This window comes from Tachyglossus aculeatus, chromosome 3 (genome assembly GCF_015852505.1).
Source record: "Tachyglossus aculeatus isolate mTacAcu1 chromosome 3, mTacAcu1.pri, whole genome shotgun sequence".
NCBI classification, from domain to species: domain Eukaryota; kingdom Metazoa; phylum Chordata; class Mammalia; order Monotremata; family Tachyglossidae; genus Tachyglossus; species Tachyglossus aculeatus.
The window spans coordinates 1,433,330-1,455,678 of record NC_052068.1 but is presented as its reverse complement, the minus strand read 5'-3'; the positions used below and the strand labels follow the sequence as shown (position 1 = coordinate 1,455,678).

At 45.7% G+C, this 22,349-nt stretch overlaps 1 protein-coding gene across 1 annotated transcript in view; it reads right to left on the bottom strand.

Annotated features, from left to right (window-relative positions):
• FANK1 (fibronectin type III and ankyrin repeat domains 1) overlaps nt 1-20,753 on the bottom strand; it is a 56,312-nt gene extending 35,559 nt beyond the window's left edge. Inside the window, exons 1-3 of the mRNA XM_038744166.1 lie at nt 20,665-20,753; nt 11,658-11,835; nt 1,263-1,387 (exon numbers count right to left, since the gene is read on the bottom strand). Coding sequence (XP_038600094.1) covers nt 1,263-1,387; nt 11,658-11,835; nt 20,665-20,677 — 316 coding nt within the window. The 5' untranslated portion in view covers nt 20,678-20,753. The remainder of the gene's footprint in view (nt 1-1,262; nt 1,388-11,657; nt 11,836-20,664) is intronic.
• Between the last annotated feature and the right edge of the window lie 1,596 nt (nt 20,754-22,349).

Here is a 22,349-nt window from a genome sequence, read left to right as displayed (position 1 = left end):
GGGCAAGTCACTTGACTTCTCTGGGCCTCGGTGACCTCATCTGTCAAATGGGGATGAAGACTGTGAGCCCCCATGGGACAACCTGATCCCCTTGTAACCTCCCCAGCGCTTAGAACAGTGCTTTGCATATAGTAAGCGCTTAATAAATGCCATCATCATTATTATTATTATTTGGGAAAGTCACTTGACTTCTCTGGGCCTCGGTGACCTCATCTGTCAAATGGGGATGAAGACTGTGAGGTCCCCCCGGGGACAACCTGATCACCTTGTAACCTCCCTAGCGCTTAGAACAGTACTTTCCATACAGTAAGCGCTTAATAAATGCCATCATTATTATTATTATTATTTGGGCAAGTCACTTGACTTCTCTGTGCCTCAGTGACCTCATCTGTCAAATGGGCATGAAGACTGTGAGCACCCCCTGGGACAATCTGATCACCTTGTAACCTCCCCAGCGCTTAGAACAGTGCTTTGCATATAGTAAGCGCTTAATAAATGCCATCACTATTATTATTGTTATTTGGACAAGTCACTTGACTTCTCTGGGCCTCAGTTATCTCATCTGTCAAATGGGGATGAAGACTGTTAGCCCCCCGTGGGACAACCTGATCACCTTGTAACCTCCCCAGCCTTTGGGCAAGTCACTTCACTTCTCTGTGCCTCAGTTCCCTCATCTGTCAAGTGGGAATGAAGACTGTGAGCCCCCCCAGGACAACCTGATCACCTTGTCACCTCCCCAGCGCTTAGAACAGTGCTTTGCACATAGTAAGCGCTTAACAAATGCCATCATCATTATTATTATTATTCTCCTCTGTAAAATGGGGATGAAGACTGTAAGCGCCCCCCGGGACAACCTGATCACCTTGTCACCTCCCCAGCACTTAGAACAGTGCTTTGCACATAGTAAGTGCTTAATAAATGCCATCATTATTATTATTCTCATCTGTAAAATGGGGGTGAAGACTGTAAGCCACAACCTGATCACCCTGTCACCTCCCCAGCGCTTAGAACAGTGCTTTGCACATCGTAAGCGCTTAATAAATGCCATCGTTATGATTATTATTATCGAACCTGGCATTTCCCAAGTAGCAGCTCAGCGCTACACGGGGGTTGGTGCCCTTTGGGCACCTCAGGTTTCTGGGACGTCCCAAGCGCTTAGTCCAGTGCTCCGCACACAGTAAGCGCTCAATAAATATGATTGACTGATTGGGGTCTCAAGATGGGGTGGGGAAGGGGCCCGCTGGGCTGGGGTGGACACTCACTGGTGGTGGAGACGGCGACTACCGGACTGTATTCGGACTCTCCGGTGGGGCTGGTCACCTTCAGCCGGAATCGATAGAGGGTCCGGGGCTCCAGGCCCTTGACGATGTGCTGAGTGGCATACCCCCTGCCAGGGACAGAGAGGGCACGCGTTCATTCGTCCATCCGGTCCTACTTATTGAGCGCTTACTGTGTGGCGAGCACTGGGCTAAGCGCCTGGGAAGTCCAAGTCGGCCACATCTAGAGCCGGTCCCTACCCAACGGCGGGCTCACAGTCTAGAAGGGGGAGAAGGAGAACAAAACAGAACATATTAACAAAATAAAATAAATATGTCCAAATAAAATAGAGTAATCAATCAATCAATCGTATTTATTGAGCGCTTACTGTGTGCAGAGCACTGGACTAAGCGCTTGGGAAGTCCAAGTCGGCGACATCTAGAGCCGGGCCCTACCCACGGCGGGCTCACAGTCTAGAAGGGGGAGACGGACAACGAAACAGAACATATTAACAAAATAAAATAAAATAAATAGAATAAATATGTACAAACAAAATAAATAGAGTAATCAATCAATCAATCAATCATATTTATTGAGCGCTTACTGTGTGCCGAGCACTGGGCTAAGCGCTTGGGAAGTCCAAGTCGGCAACATCTAGAGCCGGGCCCTACTCAACAGCGGGCTCACAGTCTAGAAGGGGGAGACGGAGAACGAAACAGAACATATTAACAAAATAAAATACAATAAATAGAATAAATATGTACAAACAAAATAAATAGAGTAATCAATCAATCAATCGTATTTATTGAGCGCTTACTGTGTGACGAGCACTGGGCTAAGCGCTTGGGAAGTCCAAGTCGGCAACATCTAGAGCCGGGCCCTACTCAACAGCGGGCTCACAGTCTAGAAGGGGGAGACGGACAACGAAACAGAACATGTTAACAAAATAAAATAAATAGAATAAATATGTCCAAATAAAATAGAGTAATCAATCAACCAATCAATTGTATTTCTTGAGCGCTTACTGTGTGCAGAGCACTGGGCTAAGCGCTTGGGAAGTCCAAGTCGGCGACATCTAGAGCCGGACCCTACCCAACGGCGGGCTCACAGTCTAGAAGGGGGAGACGGACAACGAAACAGAACATATTAACAAAATAAAATAAAATAAATAGAATAAATATGTACAAATAAAATAGAGTAATCAATCAATCAATATCAATCGTATTTATTTATTTTTGTTATTGTAACCTCCCCAGTGCTTAGAAGAGTGCACACAGTAAGCACTTAATAAATGCCATCATCAGTATTAAGCGCTTACTATGTGCAATGCACTGTTCTAAGCACTGGGTAGGTTACAATAACAATAATAATCATAATCATAATAATAATGATAATAATGATGGCATTTATTAAGCACTTACTATGTGCAAAGCACTGTTCTAAGCGCTGGGGAGGTTACAAGGTGATCAGGTTGTCCCACGGGGGGCTCACAGTCTTAATCCCCATTTTCCAGATGAGGGAACTGAGGCCCAGAGAAGTGAAGTGACTTGCCCAAAGTCACACAGCTGACAATTGGCAGAGCCGGGATTTGACCGCATGACCTCTGACTCCAAAGCCCGGGCTCTTTCCACTGAGCCACGCTGCTTCTCATTTTTTACAAATGAAGGAACTGAGGCCCAGAGAAGTGAAGTGACTTGCCCGAGGTCACACAGCAGAGAAGTGGCGGAGCCGGGATTAGAACCCATGACCTTCTGATTCCCAGGACTGTGCTCTGTCCATGCGAACCCGTTGTTGGGTAGGTACCGTCTCTATCTGTTGCCGATTTGTATGTCCCAAGCGCTTAGTACAGTGCTCTGCACACAGTAAGCGCTCAATAAATACGATTGAATGAATGAATGAATCTCTATATGTTTCCAACTTGTACTTCCCAAGCGCTTAGTACAGTGCTCTGCACACAGTAAGCCCTCAATAAATATGATTGAATGAATGAATGAATCTCTATATGCTGCCAACTTGTACTTCCCGAGCGCTTAGTACAGTGCTCTGCACACAGTAAGTGCTCAATAAATACGATTGAATGAATGAATGAACCACGCTGCTGCTCCTACTGAGCGCTTACTTTGTGCAGAGCACTGGACTGAGTGCCAACAACCAGTTAGAGGCTGCATTTATTTGGCAAACCCTTCTTTCATGCTCCCTATTCCAGGGAAGCAGTGTGGCCCAGTGGAAAGAGCCCGGGCTTGGGAGTCAGAGGACCTGGGTTCGAATCCTGGCTCTGCCATTTGTCTGCTGGGTGACCTTGGGAAAGTCACTTCCCTTCCCTGGGCCTCAGTTCCCTCACCTGCCAAATGGGTATCCAATGCCTGGTCTCCCTCCAACTTAGATTGTGAGCCCCATGAGAAACCTGATTATCTTGTAGTAATAATAATAATAATAATGGCATTTATTAAGCGCTTACTATGTGCAAAGCACTGTTCTAAACGCTGGGGAGGTTACAAGGTGATCAGGTTGTCCCTCGTGGGGCTCACGGTCTCCATCCCCATTTTACAGATGAGGGAACTGAGGCCCAGAGAATAATAATGATGGCATTTATTAAGCGCTTACTATGTGCAAAGCACTGATCTAAGCACTGGGGAGGTGACAAGGTGATCAGGTTGTCCCATGGGGGGCTCACAGTCTTCATCCCCATTTTATGGATGAGGGAACTGAGGCCCAGAGAATAATAATGATGGCATTTATTAAGCACTTACTATGTGCGAAGCACTGATCTAAGCACTGGGGAGGTGACAAGGTGATCAGGTTGTCCCACGGGAGGCTCCCAGTCTTCATCCCCATTTTACAGATGAGGGAACTGAGGCACAGAGAAGCGAACTGACTTGCCCAAAGTCACACAGCTGACAGTTGGCAGAGCAGGGATTCAAACCCATGACCCCTAACTCCAAAGCCTGGGATCTTTCCGTTTATTTATTCCAATAAATATGTATTTATTTATTTTACTCAATTATTTATTTATTTTACTATTTATTTATTCATTTTATGTATTTATTTATTTCACTATTTATTTATTTTACTTTATTTATTCTACGTATTTATTTATTTTACGTATTTATTTATTTTATGTATTTATTTATTTTACTTATTTATTTATTTTACTTATTTGTTCGTTTTACTATTTATTCATTTTATGTATTTATTTTACTTATTTATTTACTTTGCTATTTATTGATTTAACTTATTTATTGATTTTACTCATTCATTTATTTTACTTATTTATGTGTTTATTTTACTTTTGCATATCTATTCTATTTATTTTATTTTGTTAATATGTTTGGTTTAGTTCTCCGTCTCCCACTTCTCGACTGTGAGCCCGCTGTAGGGTAGGGACCGTCTCTATGTGTTGCCAACTTGGACTTCCCAAGAGCTTAGTACAGTGCTCTACACACAGTAAGTGCTCAATAAATACGATTGATTGATTGATTGATTGATTGATTGATTGAGCCACGCGGCTTCTCTACTCCAGCACTAACTACAGCGCTTGACACATAGTAAGCGCTTAATGAACACCACAGTGATGATTATTATTCCTTTCTCAAGCTTTACTGCCTGTTGTGTCACCTTGGGTAGGTCACTTCCCTTCTCTCTGCCCTAGCTTCCTCATCTGAGAAGCAGCGTGGCTCAGTGGAAAGAGCCCGGGCTTTGGAGTCAGAGGTCCTGGGTTCAAATCCCGGCTCCGCCAATTGTCAGCTGGGTGACTTTGGGCAAGTCACTTCACTTCTCTGGGCCTTGGTTCCCTCATCTGTAAAATGGGGATGAAGACTGTGAGCCCCCCCCGGGACAACCTGATCACCTTGTCCCCTCCCCAGCGCTTAGAACAGTGCTTTGCACATAGTAAGCGCTTAATAAATGCCATTATTATTATCATTATTATTATTATTATTATTATTATTATCTGTTCTCAAACTCTGCTTTCCCTCCCCCTTAAACTCAGGGCTCAGTGTGGGATGGGGACTTTTTTAGGATATTTGCTAAGCTCTCACTCCTTGCCATCATCATCATCATCAATCGTATTTATTGAGCGCTTACTATGTGCAGAGCACTGTACTAAGCGCTGGGGCAGATACAAGCCAATCCGGTTGGACATGGTCCATTTTTCACATGGAGCCCCCAGTCTGAATTCCCTTTTAATAATAATAATAATGACGGCATTTTTAAGCGCTCACTAGGTGCAAATCACTGTTCTAAGAGCTGTGAGCCCACTGTTGGGTAGGGACTGTCTCTATATGTTGCCAACTTGTACTTCCCAAGCGCTTAGTACAGTGCTCTGCACACAGTAAGCGCTCAATAAATGATTGAATGAATGAATGAATGGGGGGGAATACAAGGTGATCAGGTTGTCCCTCGTGGGGCTCACAGTCTTCATCCCCATTTTCCAGATGAGGTCACTGAGGCTCAGAGAATAGTAATAATACTAATGGTATTTGTTAAGCGCTTACTATGCGCAAAGCACTGCTCTAAGCGCTGGGGAAGTTACAAGGTGATCAGGTTGTCCCACGGGGGGCTCACAGTCTTCATCCCCATTTTCCAGATGAGGTCACTGAGGCTCAGAGAATAGTAATAATACTGATGGTATTTGTTAAGCGCTTACTATGTGCAAAGCACTGTTCTAAGCGCTGGGGAAGTTACAAGGTGATCACGTTGTCCCACGGAGGGCTCACAGTTTTAATCCCCATTTTACAGATGAGGTAACTGAGGCACTGAGAAGTTACATGAGTTGCCCAAAGTCACACAGCTGACAGTTGGCGGAGCCAGGATTTGAACGCACGACCTCTGACTCCAAAGCCCAGGCTCTTTCCACCGAGCCACGCTGCTTCTCTGAGAAGTTAAGTGACTTGCCCAAGGTTACAATGAGCCCACTGTTGGGTAGGGACCGTCTCTCTATGTTGCCAACTTGGACTTCCCAAGCGCTCAGTACAGTGCTCTGCACACAGTAAGCGCCCAATAAATACGATTGAATGAATGAACAGCAGGCATGTGGCGGAGCTGGGATTCGAACCCACGATCTCTGACTCCAAAGCCCTGGCTCTTTCCACTGAGCCACGCTGCTTCTCTTTTACGGATGAGGGAACCGAGGCACAGAGAAGTGAAGTGGCTTGCCAGGAGTCACACAGCAGGCCGGTGTTGGAGGTAGGATTAGAACTCGAGTCCTCTGACTCCCAAGCCCAAGGTCTTTCCACTGGGCCACACTGCTCCCTACGAAGTAGCATGATCGGTCTGTGGGTAGAGTGATGTACTCTGCACCAACTTCACTTAGAAAGCTATACCAGGGAATAATAATAATAATAATAATAATAATAATAATAATAATAATGGCATTTGTTCATTCAATCAATCAATCGTATTTATTGAGCGCTTCCTGTGTGCAGAGCACTGTACTAAGCGCTTGGGAAGTACAAGTTGGCAACATATAAAGTCCCTACCCAACAGTGGGCTCATTCATTCATTCATTCATTCAATCGTATTTATTGAGCGCTTACTGTGTGCAGAGCACTGGACTAAGCGCTTGGGAAGTCCAAGTCGGCAACATATACAGACGGTCCCTACCCAACAACGGGCTGCTACTATGCGCGAAGCACTGTTCTAAGCGCTGGGGGAGGTTACAAGCAGCGTGGCTCAGTGGGAAAGAGCCCGGGCTTTGGAGTCAGAGGTCATGGGTTCAAATCCCGGCTCCGCCAATTGGCTGTGTGACTTTGGGTAAGTCACTTAACTTCTCTGGGCCTCAGTTCCCTCATCTGTAAAATGGGGGTGAAGACTGTGAGCCCCCCCATGGGACCTCCCCAGCGCTTAGAACAGTGCTTTGCACATAGTAAGCGCTTAATAAATGCCAATATTATTATTATTATTATCACAAGGTGATCAGGTTGTCCCACGTGGGGCTCACAGTCTTAATCCCCATTTTACAGATGAGGTCACTGAAGCACAGAGAAGTTAAGTGACTTGCCCAAGGTCACACAGCAGATAAATGGCAGAGCGGGATTAGAACCCACGTCCTCTGACTCCCAAGCCCGGGCTCTTTCCACTAAGCCACGCTGCTTCTCAACAAAAAATAAAAAGCAACAATGGTATTTGTTAAGCGCTTACTATGTGCGAAGCCCTGTTCTAAGCGCTGCGGTAGATACAAGGTGAACAGGTTGTCCCACGTGGGGCTCACAGTCTTCATCCCCATTTTACAGATAAGGTAACTGAGGCCCAGAGAAGTTAAGTGACTTGCCCAAGGTTACACAGCAGATAAGTGGCAGAGCGGAATTAGAACCCATGTCCTCTGACTCCCAAGCCCGGGCTCTTTCCACTTAGCCACGTGAGCACTGTACTGGATGTCTCCTGTGTGCAGAGCACTGTACTCGGTGCCTATAGCCTGGCTCAGTGGAAACAGCCCGGGCTTTGGAGTCAGAGGTCCTGGGTTCAAATCCCGGCTCCACCAATTGTCAGCTGTGTGACTTTGGGCAAGTCACTTCACTTCTCTGGGCCCCAGTTCCCTCATCTGGAAAATGGGGATGAAGACTGTGAGCTTCCCGTGGGACAACCTGATCACCTTGTAACCTCCACAGTGCTTAGAACAGTGCTTTGCACATAGTAAGCGCTTAATAAATGCCATTATTATTATTATTATTAAGACTGTGAGCCCCCTGTGGGACAACCTGATCACCTCGTAATCTCCCCAGAGCCTAGAACAGTGCTATGCACATAGTAAGCGCTTAATAAATGCCATCATTATTATTATTATTATTATTATTATTATTAAGACTGTGAGCCCCCTGTGGGACAACCTGATCACCTCATAACCTCCCCAGAGCTTAGAACAGTGCTACGCACATAGTAAGTGCTTAATAAATGCCATCATTATTATTATTATTATTATTGTTGTTGTTATTATTATTATTATTGACTGTGAGCCCCCGTGGGACAACCTGATCACCTTGTAACCTCAGAGCTTAGAACAGTGCTTTGCACATAGTAAGCGCTTAACAAATGCCATTATTATTATTATTATTATTATTATTATTATTATCACTATTATTAAGACTGTGAGCCCCCCATGGGACAACCTGATCACTTCATAACCTCCCCAGAGCTTAGAACAGTGCTTGGCACATAGTAAGCGCTTAACAAATGCCATCATCATCATTATCATTATTATTATTATTATTAAGACTGTGAGCCCCCCGTGGGACAACCTGATCACCTCGTAACCTCCCCAGAGCTTAGAACAGTGCTACGCACATAGTAAGTGCTTAATAAATGCCATCATCATTATTATTATTATTATTATTGACTGTGAGCCCCCTGTGGGACAACCTGATCACCTTGTAACCTCAGAGCTTAGAATAGTGCTGTGCACATAGTAAGTGCTTAACAAATGCCATCATCATCATTATTATTATTATTAATTATTATTAAGACTGTGAGCCCCCCGTGGGACAACCTGATCACCTCGTAACCTCCCCAGAGCTTAGAACAGTGCTTGGCACATAGTAAGCGCTTAACAAATGCCATTATCATTATTATTATTATTAACAATAATAATAATAATAATATTAAGACTGTGAGCCCCCGTGGAACAACGTGATCACCTTATAACCTCCCCAGAGCTTAGAACAGTGCTTGGCACATAGCGAGCGCTTAACAAATGCCATCATCATCATTATTATTATTATTAAGACTGTGAGCCCCCCGTGGGACAACCTGATCACCTCGTAACCTCCCCAGAGCCTAGAACAGTGCTTGGCACATAGTAAGCGCTTAACAAATGCCATCATCATCATTATTATTATTATTATTATTAATCAATCAATCAATCGTATTTATTGGGCGCTTACTGTGTGCAGAGCACTGTACTAAGCGCTTGGGAAGTACAAGTTGGAACATAAGACTGTGCTTAACAAATGCCATCATCATTATTACTATAATTATTATTATTAAGACTGTGAGCCCCGTGGGACAACCTGATCACCTCGTAACCTCCCCAGCGCTTAGAACAGTGCTTGGCACATAGTGAGCGCTTAATAAATGCCATCATCATTATTATCCAAGCAGCCGGCTCGGATTCAAGCCGGATACAAGCCTTTTAGACCGTGAGCCCGCTGTTGGGTAGGGACCGTCTCTATTTGTTGCCAACTTGTACTTCCCAAGCGCTTAGTACAGTGCTCTGCACACAGTAAGCGCTCAATAAATACGATTGATTGATTGATTGATACAAGCCCAGCGTTACAGCAGCCTGCTTGGACAGAGGCCTGGTGTCCGACCGGTCACCTCAGACATATGCCCGGGATTTTGAGGGGCTGCCTCTATTTATTGATTGATTTTACTTGTACATATCTATCCTATCTATTTTATTTTGTTAATATGCTTTGTTTTGTTGTCTGTCTCCCCCTTCTAGACTGTGAGCCCGCTGTTGGGTAGGGACCGTCTCTAGATGTTGCCAACTTGGGCTTCCCAAGCGCTTAGTCCAGTGCTCTGCACACAGTAAGCGCTCAATAAATACGATTGATTGATTGATTGATCGTGACCTTCTGATTCCCAGCCTGGGCTCTAAACACTACACCATGCCGCTTCTTGCCTTGCTTATAGAGCAGCATGGGTCAGTGGAAAGAGCCCGGGCTTGGGAGCCAGAGGTCATGGGTTCTAATCCCATCTCCGCCACTTGTCAGCCGTGTGACTTTGGGCAAGTCACTTCGCTTCTCTGGGCCTCAGTTACCTCATCTTGAAAATGGGGATTAAGTCTGTGAGCCCCACGTGGGACAACCTGATCACCTTGTGTCTCCCCCCGCCCCACAGTGCTTTGCATATAGTAAGCGCTTAACAAAAGCCATTATTATTGTTATTATTATTATTACTCTATTTATTTTACTTGTACATATTTATTCTATTTATTTTATTCTGTTAATATGTTTGGTTTTGTTCTCTGTCTCCCCCTTCTAGACTATGAGCCCACTGTTGGGTAGGGACCGTCTCTAGATGTTGCCAACTTGGACTTCCCAAGCGCTTAGTACAAGTGCTCTGCACACAGTAAGCGCTCAATAAATACGATCGATTGATTGATTTTACTTGTACATATCTATTCTATTGATTTTATTTTGTTAATATGTTTTGTTTTGTTCTCTGTCCCTCCCTTCTAGTCTGCCCACTGTTGGGTAGGGACCGGCTCTAGATGTTGCCAACTTGGACTTCCCAAGCGCTTAGTACAGTGCTCTGCACACAGTAAGCACTCAATACGATCGATTGATTGATTTTACTTGTACATATCTATTCTATTGATTTTATTTTGTTAATATGTTTTGTTTTGTTCTCTGTCCCTCCCTTCTAGTCTGTGAACCCGCTGTTGGGTAGGGACCGGCTCTAGATGTTGCCAACTTGGACTTCCCAAGCGCTTAGTACAGTGCTCTGCACACAGTAAGCGCTCAATACGATCGATTGATTGATTGTACTTGTACATATCTATTCTATTGATTTTATTTTGTTAATATGTTTTGTTTTGTTCTCTGTCCCTCCCTTCTAGTCTGTGAGCCCACTGTTGGGTAGGGACCGGCTCTAGATGTTGCCAACTTGGACTTCCCAAGCGCTTAGTACAGTGCTCTGCACACAGTAAGCGCTCAATACGATCGATTGATTGATTTTACTTGTACATATCTATTCTATTGATTTTATTTTGTTAATATGTTTTGTTTTGTTGTCTGTCCCCCCCTTCTAGACTGTGAGCCCGCTGTTGGGTAGGGACCGGCTCTAGATGTTGCCAACTTGGACTTCCCAAGCGCTTAGGACGGTGCTCTGCACACAGTAAGTGCTCAATAAATACGATTGATTGATTGATTGATTGATTTTACTGGTACATACCTATTCTATTGATTTTATTTTGTTAATATGTTTTGTTTTGTTCTCTGTCCCCCCGCTTCTAGACTGTGAGCCCGCTGTTGGGTAGGGACCGGCTCTAGATGTTGCCAACTTGGCCTTCCCAAGCGCTTAGTTCGGTGCTCTGCACGCAGTAAGTGCTCAATAAATACGATTGATTGATTTTACTTGTACATATCTATTCTATTGATTTTATTTTGTTAATATGTTTTGTTCTCTTGTCCCCCCCCTTCTAGACCGTGAGCCCGCTGTTGGGTAGGGACCGGCTCTAGATGTTGCCAACTTGGCCTTCCCACGCGCTTAGTCCGGTGCTCCGCACACAGTAAGCGCTCAATATGTACGATTGAATGAATGCGTTTGGACAGATTTATTACTCTATTTTACTTGGACGTATTTACTATTCTACGTATTTTATTTTGATTGATTGATTGAGTCCGGCACCAGAGCGGCCGGCTGGGCCCGCGGCCCAGAGGAAGAGTAGCGGGCAGCGCACCTACGTATATATGATACCAAAAGTGTGCCTCTTGACGTCCTCCTCTTCGACGGAGAAGCGCAGCCACCGCTCCTGGGGCCCGCTCCTCTGGGCCGGCCGCTCGGCCTCCCAGCACAGCTCGATGCTGTGGTGGTTCACCTCGCCCACAACTGGAGGCCTCGGCTTCGGGAGCGCCGGGGAACCTGCAAAAGAAATAACAATCATAACAATAATCATAATAATGGCATTTATTCATTCATTCGATCGTATTTATTGAGCGCTTACTGTGTGCAGGGCACTGGACTAAGCGCTTGGGACGTCCAAGTCGGCAACATATAGAGACGGTCCCAACCCAAAAGAGGGCTCACAGTCTAGAAGGGGGAGGCAGACAACGAGACAACACATATTAACAAAATAAAATAAATAGAATAATAAATATGAGCAAGTAAAATATCAATCAATCGTATTTATTGAGCGCTTACTATGTGCAGAGCACTGTACAAAATAGAGTAATAAATAAAATAGAGTAATAAATCTGTCCAAACATATTCATTCATTCATTCAATCGTACTTATTGAGTCTTCTAGACTGTGAGCCCACTGTTGGATAAAATAAAACAAAATAAAACATGTGGACAGGTGTCATCAGAATAAATAGAAATAAAGCTAGATGCACAGCATTAACAACATAAACAGAATAGTAATTCCCTCATGTCCTAATTTGCCTCCCTCCAACCCCCTCATCAACCTCCTCTCCCTTCTCCTCAAGTTATTCCCTCCCCAAATGATCAGAATCAGGAACACCTCATCATAGGCTTTAAAAATAATAATGATGGCATTTATTAAGTCCTTACTATGTGCAAAGCACTGTTCTAAGCGCTGGGGAGGCTACAAGGTGATCCCCACAGCACCTGTATATATGTATATATGTTTGTACATATTTATTACTCTATTTATTTATTTATTTTACTTGTACATTTCTATTCTATTTATTTTAGTTTGTTAGTATGTTTGGTTTTGTTGTCTGTCTCCCCCTTCTAGACTGGGAGCCCGCTGTTGGGTAGGGACTGTCTCTATATGTTGCCAACTTGGACATCCCAAGTGCTTAGTACAGTGCTCTGCACACAGTCAGCGCTCAATAAATACGATTGATTGATTGATCAGGTGGTCCCACGGGGGCCTCACAGTCTTAATCCCCATTTTACAGATGAGAATAATGATAATAATAATAATGATGGCATTCATTAAGCACTTACTATGTGCAAAGCACCGTTCTAAGTGCTAGGAAGGTTACAAGGTGATCAGGTGGCCCCATGGGGGCCTCACAGTCTTAATCCCCATTTTACAGATGAGAATAATAATAATAATAATAATGGCATTTATTAAGCGCTTACTATGTGCAAAGCACCGTTCTAAGTGCTGGGGAGGTTACAAGGTGATCAGGTGGCCCCACGGGGGGCTCTCCGTCTTAATCCCCATTTTACAGATGAGAATAATAATAATAATAATAATAATAATAATAATGGCATTTATTAAGCGCTTACTATGTGCAAAGCACCGTTGTAAGCACTGGGGAGGTTACAAGGTGATCAGGTTGGCCCATGGGAGGCTCACAGTCTTCATCCCCAATTTACAGATGAGGGAACTGAGGCCCAGAGAAGTGACGCGCTTGGGAAATCCCAGACTAAGCCCCCTCCCCATCCCCCCCCGCCTTACCTCCTTCCCCTCCCCACAGCGCCTGTATATATGTTTGTATGTATTTATTACTCTATTTTATTTGTACATATTTATTCTATTTATTTTATTTTGTTAATATGTTTTGTTTTGTTGTCTGTCTCCCTCTTCTAGACTGTGAGCCCACCTTTTAGACTGTGAGCCCACTGTTGGGTAGGGACTGTCTCTACGTGATGCCAATCTGTACTTCCCAAGCGCTTAGTACAGTGCTCTGCACATAGTAAGCGCTCAATAAATACGATTGATTGATTGATTGATTGTGAGCCCGCTGTTGGGTAGGGACCATCTCTATATAATAACAATAATAATAATGGCATTTATTAAGCACTTACTATGTGCAAAGCACTGTTCAGCTGGGGAGGTGACAAGGTGATCACGTTGTCCCACAGGGGGTTCACAGTCTTCATCCCCATTTTACAGATGAGGGAATTGAGGCCCAGAGAAGTGATGCGCTTGGGAAATCCCAGACTGAGCCCCCTCCTTCCTTTCCCCCTCCTCCCCATCCCTCCCCGCCTTACCTCCTTCCCCTCCCCACAGCGCCTGTATATATGTTTGTATGTATTTATTACTCTATTTTATTTGTACATATTTCTTCTATTTATTTTATTTTGTTAATATGTTTTGTTTTGTTGTCTGTCTCCCCCTTCTAGACTGTGAGCCCGCTGTTGGATAGGGACCATCTCTATATAACAATAATAATAATAATAATAATAATAATAATAATAATGGCATTTATTAAGCGCTTACTATGTGCAAAGCACTGTTCTAAGCGCTGGGGAGGTGACAAGGTGATCAGGTTGTCCCACAGGGGGCTCACAGTCTTCATCCCCATTTGACAGATGAGGGAACTGAGGCCCAGGGAAGTGACGCGCTAGGGAAGTCCCAGACTGAGCCCCCTCCTTCCTTTCCCCCTCCTCCCCATCCCTCCCCGCCTTACCTCCTTCCCCTTCCCACAGCGCTTGTATATAATAATAATAATAATAATAATGGCATTTATTAAGTGCGTACTATGTGCAAAGCACTGTTCTAAGCGCTGGGGAGGTTACAAGGTGATCAGGTTGTCTCACGGGGGGCTCACAGTCTTAATCCCCATTTTCCAGATGAGGTAACTGAGGCCCAGAGCAGTGAAGTGACTTGCCCAAAGTCACACAGCTGACAATTGGCCGAGCCGAGATCTGAACCCCTGACCCCTGACTCCAAAGCCCGGGCTCTTTCGTTTGTATGTACTTATTACTCTATTTTATTTGTACATATTTATTCTGTTTATTTTATTTTGTTAATATGTTTGGTTTTGTTCTCTGTCTCCCCCTTCTAGAATGTGAGCCCGCTGTTGGGTAGGGACCGTCTCTAGATGTTGCCAACTTGGACTTCCCAAGCGCTTAGTCCAGTGCTCTGCACACAGTAAGCGCTCAATAAATATGATTGATTGATTGATTGATCGATTGATTGATATCCCAGCCAACCTCTCTTACCATGGAAGCTTCTTCTCAGCTGGAGGGTGAAAGAATGGCCATGAGAAGAGGGTAGCAGAAGCTAGTATGGCATAGCATACTGAGAAGCAGCGTGGCTCAGTGGAAAGAGCACGGCTTTGGAGTCAGAGGTCATGGGTTCGAATCCTGGCTCCACCAATTGTCAGCTGTGTGACTTTGGACAATCACTGCCCAATGCAACAATGGGAGACTTCTATTTATTTTATTTTGTTAGTATGTTTGGTTTTGTTCTCTGTCTCCCCCTTTTAGACTGTGAGCCCACTGTTGGGTAGGGACTGTCTCTTCATGTTGCCAACTTGGACTTCCCAAGCGCTTAGTCCAGTGCCCTGCAATCAATCAATCAATCGTATTTATTGAGCGCATACTATGGGCAGAGCACTGTACTAAGCGCTTGGGAAGTACAAATTGGCAACACATAGAGACGGTCCCTACCCAACAGTGGGCTCACAGTCTAAAAGGGGGAGACAGAGAACAGAACCAAACATACCAACAAAATAAAATAAATAGGATAGAAATGTACAAGTAAAATAAATAAATAAATAAATAGAGTAATAAATATGTACAACCATATATACATATATACAGGCGCTGTGGGGAAGGGAAGGAGGTAAGATGGGGGGATGGAGAGGGGGACGAGGGGGAGAGGAAGGAAGGGGCTCTGCACACAGTAAGCGCTCAATAAATACGACTGAATGAATGAATGAATATGTTTGGACAGATTTATTACTCTATTTCACTTGGACATATTTACTACTCTATTTTAGTTTGTTAATATGTGTTGTTTTGTTGTCTGTCTCCCCCTTTTAGACTGTGAGCCCGCTGTTGGGTAGGGACTGTCTCTATGTGTTGCCGACTTGTACTTCCCAAGCGCTTAGTCCAGTGCTCTGCACACAGTAAGTGCTCAATAAATACGATTGAATGAATGAATGAATGAATGACTGATCCAGTCGTGTGCCTGATCTCTCACAACTGTGGGCAGGGAATGTGTCTGTTGTTGTATTGTACTCTCCCAAGTGCTTAGTACAGTGCTCCGCACACAGTAAATGCTCCATAAATGCAATTGCGCTAATTGATTGGCTGACTATTCAGGCCAGGGCCATCCTCACTGCTTATTATCTATTCTATTTATTTTATTTTGTTAATATGTTTGGTTTTGTTCTCTGTCTCCCCCTTCTAGACTGTGAGCCCACTGTTGGGTAGGGACCGTCTCTCTATGTCGCCAACTTGTACTTCCCAAGCGCTTAGTCCAGTGCTCTGCACACAGTAAGCGCTCAATAAATACGACTGATTGAATGATTGATTGATTTTCCATGTCCGTTGACGAGTTTTGAGCCAAAATGACAAAACGGGAAGCAGATTTATGAACTCTAAGCAGAGAAAGGGGGGGAAATCATTTCAACGCTTTCTTTCTTTTCCCTGTGCAGACAATATGTATTCCCATACAATGACTTTCCCCCGCTTCAAAGCCTTATTGAAATCAATCAAAACGATTGATTGATTGAAAGCCCACCTCCATTCTCCAAGGAGAAGCAGAGGGGCTCAGTGGAAAGAGCCCGGGCTTTGGAGTCAGAGGTCGTGGGTTCAAATCCCGGCTCTGCCAATTGTCAGCTGGGTGACTTTGGGCAAGTCACTTCACTTCTCCGTGCCTCAGTTCCCTCATCTGTAAAACGGGGATTAAGATTGTGAGCCCCCAGGGGGACAACCTGATCACCTTGTAACATCCCCAGTGCTCAGAACAGTGCTTTGCACATAGGAAGCGCTTAATAAATGTCATTATTATTATTGTTATTATTATTATCTCCTCCAAGAGGCCTTTCCTGTCTAAGCCCTCCTTTCCTCTTCTCCCACGCTGTTCTGCGTCATCCTGACTTGCTCCATTTATTCATTCCTCCCCTAGCCCCAAGCACTTGTGTCCATATCTGTCATTTATTTATTTTTATTAATGTCCATCTCCTCCTCTAGATTGTAGGCTCCTTGACGTAAGGGAATGTGTGTTTTTATTATTATATTGTACTTTCCTAAGCACTTAGTATGGTGATCTGCACACAGTAAGGGCTCAGTAAATACGATTGACCGCCTGTGCATCCTTTCATAATGCGCATGAGCCTCTCCTCAGACAGAAAAGCTCCTTGAGGACAGGGAATGTGTGTTTTTATTCATTCATTCATTCATTCAATCGTATTTATTGAGCGCTTACTGTGTGCAGAGCACTGTACTAAACGCTTGGGAAGTACAAGTTAGTGACATATAGAGACGGTACCCACCCAACAGCAGGCTCACAGTCTAGAAGGGGGAGACAGACAATGAAACAACACATATTCACAAAATAAAATAAATAGAATAGTAAATATGAACAAGCAAAATAGAGAAATAAATCTGTCTAAACATATTCATTCATTCATTCAGTCGTATTTATTGAGCGCTTACTGTGCGCAGAGCACTGTACTAAGCGCTTGGGAAGTCCAAGTTGGCAACACATAGAGACGGTCCCTACCCAACAGCGGGCTCACAGTCTAGAAGGGGGAGACAGACAACAAAACAACACATACTAACAAAATAAAATAAATAGAATAGTAAATATGAACAAGTGAAATAGGGTAATAAATCTGTCCAAACATATTCATTCATTCAATCGTATTTATTGAGCGCTTACTGTGTGCAGAGCACTGTACTAAGCGCTTGGGAAGTACAAGTGGGCAACATATAGAGACGGTCCCTACCCAACAGCGGGCTCACAGTCTAAAAGGGGGAGACAGACAACAAAACAACACATATTAACAAAATAAAATAAATAGAATAGTAAATATGAACAAGTAAAATAGAGTAATAAATCTGTCCAAACATATTAATTCATTCATTCAATCGTACTTATTGAGCGCTTACTGTGTGCAGAGCACTGTACTAAGCGCTTGGGAAGTCCAAGTTGGCAACATATAGAGACGGTCCCTACCCACCAGCGGGATCACAGTCTAGAAGGGGGAGACGGACAACAAAACAACACATATTTTTATTGTTATACTGTACTCTCCTAAGCGCTTAGTACAGTGATCTGCACACAGTAAGGGCTCTCAATAAACACGACTGACTGTGCATCTTTTCATAATGCGCACGAGCCTCTCCTCAAACAGAAAAGCTTCTTGTGGGCAGGAAAAGCAGCTATCAACTCTGTTGTATTTTCCTCTCCCGGGTGCTTATGACAGTGCTCTGCACATTTTAAGCGCTCAGTACATGCCACTGATGGATTGATGGATAGACTGAAAGGCTCGCTTTAGAAACTTTTCTTTTGGGGTTGATTTGGGGCGCAGGATCCGCGTGGCCGGGGAACGCGTTTAGCTCCTTCTGTTGGACTTCTCCCGAGGAGATCAATCAATCAATCAATCGTATTTATTGAGCGCTTACTGTGTGCAGAGCACTGTACTAAGCGATTGGGAATCCCGCGGGAGACCCAGGGGAACGGCACGGATCTGGGAATCAGAAGGCCTGGGGTCTAGTCGCGATTCAACCCGGGGCTGGCTAACCCGGGCCAGGACCGCACGTGCAACTGAGAAGCAGCGTGGCTCAGTGCGTAGAGCCCGGGGTTGGGAGTCGGAGGTCATGGGTTCGAATCCCGGCTCCGCCACGCGTCTGCTGTGTGACCTTGGATAAGTCACTTCACTTCTCTGAGCCTCAGTTCCCTCATCTGTCAAGCAGGGATGAAGACCGTGAGCCCCACATGGGACAGCCTGATCACCTTGTATTCCCCCCAGCGCTTAGAACAGTGCTTTGCACATAGTAAGCGCTTAACAAATGCCATCATCATTATTATTATATTATCATCATCAATCGTATTTATTGAGTGCTTACTATGTGCACAGCACTGTACTAAGCACTTGGGAAGTACAAATTGGCAACATATAGAGACAGTCCCTACGCAACAGTGGGCTCACAGTCTAAAAGGGGGAGACAGAGAACAAAACCAAACATACTAACAAAATAAAATAAATAGAATAGATATGTACAAATAAAATAAATAAATAAATAGAGTAAAAAATATGTACAAACATATATACATATATACAGGTGCTCTGGGGAAGGGAAGGAGGTAAGATGGGGGGATGGAGAGGGGGACGAGGGGGAGAGGAAGGAAGGTTATTATTATAACATATATGTATATATGTTTGTACATGTATATATGTTTGTACATATTTATTACTCTATTTATTTATTTATTCATTTTACTTGTACATATCTATTCTATTTATTTTATTTTGTGAGTATGTTTGGTTTTGTTCTCTGTCTTCCCCTTTTAGACTGTGAGCCCCCTGTTGGGTAGGGACTGTCTCTATATGTTGCCAATTTGTACTTCCCAAGCGCTTAGTACAGTGCTCTGCACATAGTAAGCGCTCAATAAATACGATTGATGACGATGATGATGATAACGTGCTGCAGCCCTGCCCGCCTCCTGCCCGGTTGCGCTCTGGACCCTAGCAGGAACCCGGTTGGTGAGAAGGGAAAGGGTGAGAGGCGCCCAATAAATCACTAGCACTGTCGGCAGATCCTCAAGGACTGAGGCCTCTCTGTCCTTCCTGCCGGGACGCTCCGTCCATCCCCTTTCCCGGCCGTTTAGTACAGTGCACCCAGATTTTACTGTCCGCGTATAGGAGCGGACCGTCGATTCCCACCACGAGCTTTCGTGGAATTCCTGGGATCAAACCATCCTGCGAGCTGTTTGGCAGGATTTTCTGAGGTGGAAAGGATGGGGAGGGAAGGAATGTTGCCAACTTGTACTTCCCAAGCGCTTAGTACAGTGCTCTGCACACAGTAAGCGCTCAATAAATACGATTGATTGATTGATTGAATGGGGGTGGTGGTGAAAGGGGAAGGTGGGGAGAGGGGGATTTGGCGCTGAGGGTTTTTCTGTTACCACCGAAGCTCCAATCTGGGACAGCGGGGTAATTTTGGGAAGGGTGAGCAGATAATAATTAATAATTATGGTACTTAAGCGCTTACTATGTGCCAAGCACTGTTCTAAGCGCTAGGGCAGATTCAAGTTAATCAGGTCGGACACAGTCCCTGTCCCACGGAGGGTTCACGCTCCTAATAATAATAATAATAATGGCATTTATTAAGCGCTTACTATGTGCAAAGCGCTGTTCTAAGCGCTGGGGAGGTGACGAGGTGATCAGGTGGGCCCACGTGGGGCGCACGGTCTTAATCCCCGTTTTACAGATGAGGGAACCGAGGCCCAGAGAAGGGAAGTGACTCGTCCAAGGTCACACAGCTGACACGTGACAGGGTCGGAATTCACTCATTTATTCATTCAATCGTATTTATTGAGTGCTGTGCGCACAGCACTGTACTAAGCGCTTGGGAAGGCCAAGTTGGCAACATATAGAGACGGTCCCTACCCGACAGCGGGCTCACGGGCTAGAATTAGAACCCATGACCTTCTGACTGCCGGGCCTGAGCTCTGTTTAATGATAAGTCAATCAATCGTATTTATTGAGTGCTTACTGTGTGCAGAGCACTGTACTAAGCGCTTGGGAAGTACAAGTTGGCAACATATAGAGACGGTCCCTACCCAACAGTGGGCTAACAGTGCTGCTTGCTCAGCCTCGCCAACGGGTGTTCCCCAATTCAGCGGAGCCCCGCTCCAACCTCTTCCCACTTCCACTCCCGGCCTCATTCCTTTTCCAGCTCCCTGTCCCGCCCCTCCACACTCTACCCCTCATCCCCTCCATCTCCCACATCGTCCCTCAGCCCTCCGTGTCCCCAATCGGCCTCCCTGCCCTTCCTCCCCATCGCTGCTCCAAGATCCCAGAGCCCTTACTGCAGGTTTCCATGGTCCCGCTGCTCGCAGGAGGTGGGAGGTGGAGGAGGCTGCAGGAGGAGGAGGATGGAGAGGAGGTTGGAGGTGGAGAGGAAGCGACTGGAGGAGGAGGAGGAAGCTAAAGGACGCCGGAGAAGGAGGAGGCCGGAGGAGAAGGGGAGACTGGAGGAGAAGAAGGACGGGTCTGAAGGAGGAAGAGGAGGAGGCTGGAGGAGAAGGAGGAGGCCGGAGGAGGTGGTAGAGGAGGAGGATGGAGGAGAATAGAGAGGGAGGAGAGAGTTGGAGGAGGAGGAGAGAGTTGGAGGAGGTTGGAGGAGGCTGAAGAAGGGGGAGAAGGTTGGAGGAGGAGATTGGAGGAGAATTGAGTAGGAGGGAAAAGTTGGAGAAGCTGGAGGGAGCAGGATGGAGGAGGAGGCTAGAGGAGGGGATTGGAGGAGGATGGAGAAGGAGGGGAAAGTTGGAGAAGCTGGAGGAGGAGGATTGAGGAGAAGGCTGGAGAAGAGGGAGAAGGTGGAGGAGAATGGAGAAGGAGGAGAAAGTTGCAGAAGCTGGAAGGGGTTAGAGGAAGATGGAGCAAGAGAGTGGAGGAGAATAGAGAAGGAGGGGAAAGTTGGAGAAACTGGAGGAGGTTAGAGGAGGATGGAGGAGAGGGAGAAGGCTGGAGGAGGCTCGAGGTGGAGACTGGAGGAGAATGGAGAAGGAGGGCAAAGTTGGAGAAGCTGGAGGAGGTTAGAGGAGGATGGAGGAGGACGGAGGAGGAGAAAGCTGGAGAAACTGGAGGAGGTTAGAGGAGGATGGAGGAGGAGAGTGGAGGAGAATAGAGAAGGGGGAGAAAGTTGGAGAAACTGGCGGAGGTTAGAGGAGGATAGGGGAGGAGAAAGTTGGAGAAACTGGAGGAGGTTAGAGGAGGATGGAGGAGGAGAGTGGAGGAGAATAGAGAAGGGGGAGAAAGTTGGAGAAACTGGAGGAGGTTAGAGGAGGATGGAGGAGAATAGAGAAGGAGGAGAAAGTTGGAGAAACTGGAGGAGGAGAGTGGAGGAGAATAGAGGAGGAGGGGAAAGTTGGAGAAACTGAAGGAGGTTAGAAGAGGATGGCGGAGGACAGTGGAGGAGAATAGAGAAGGAGGGGAAAGTTGGAGAAATTGGAGGAGGTTAGAGGAGAGTGGAAGAGAATAGAGAAGGAGGAGAAAGTTGGAGAAACTGGAGGAGGTTAGAGGAGGAGAGTGGAGGAGAATAGAGAAGGAGGGGAAAGTTGGAGAAACTGGAGGAGGTTAGAGGAGAGTGGAAGAGAATAGAGAAGGAGGAAAAAGTTGGAGATGCTGGAGGTTAGAGGAGGATGGAGGAGGAGAATGGAGGAGAATAGAGAAGGAGGGAAAAGTTGGAGAAACTGAAGGAGGTTAGAGGAGGCTGGGGGAGGAGGATGGAGAAGAGGGAGGAGGCTGGAGGATCACAGAGAAGGAGGGGAAAGTTGGAGAAGTTGGAAGAGGAGGCCGGAGGACCAAGTTGGAAGCTCTGCCGTTGCCGTGGCAACCCCGGGGGCGGGGCCGGAAGGGGCGGGGCCTGCAGGGGGCGCGCCCGTCCAGCAGGGGGCGTGTCTGGGCTCAGTGGGCGGCCGGCCGGCCGCAAGGTGACCTGGGACGGACGGACGGACGGACGGACCGACGGACAGACAGACGGACGGGACCG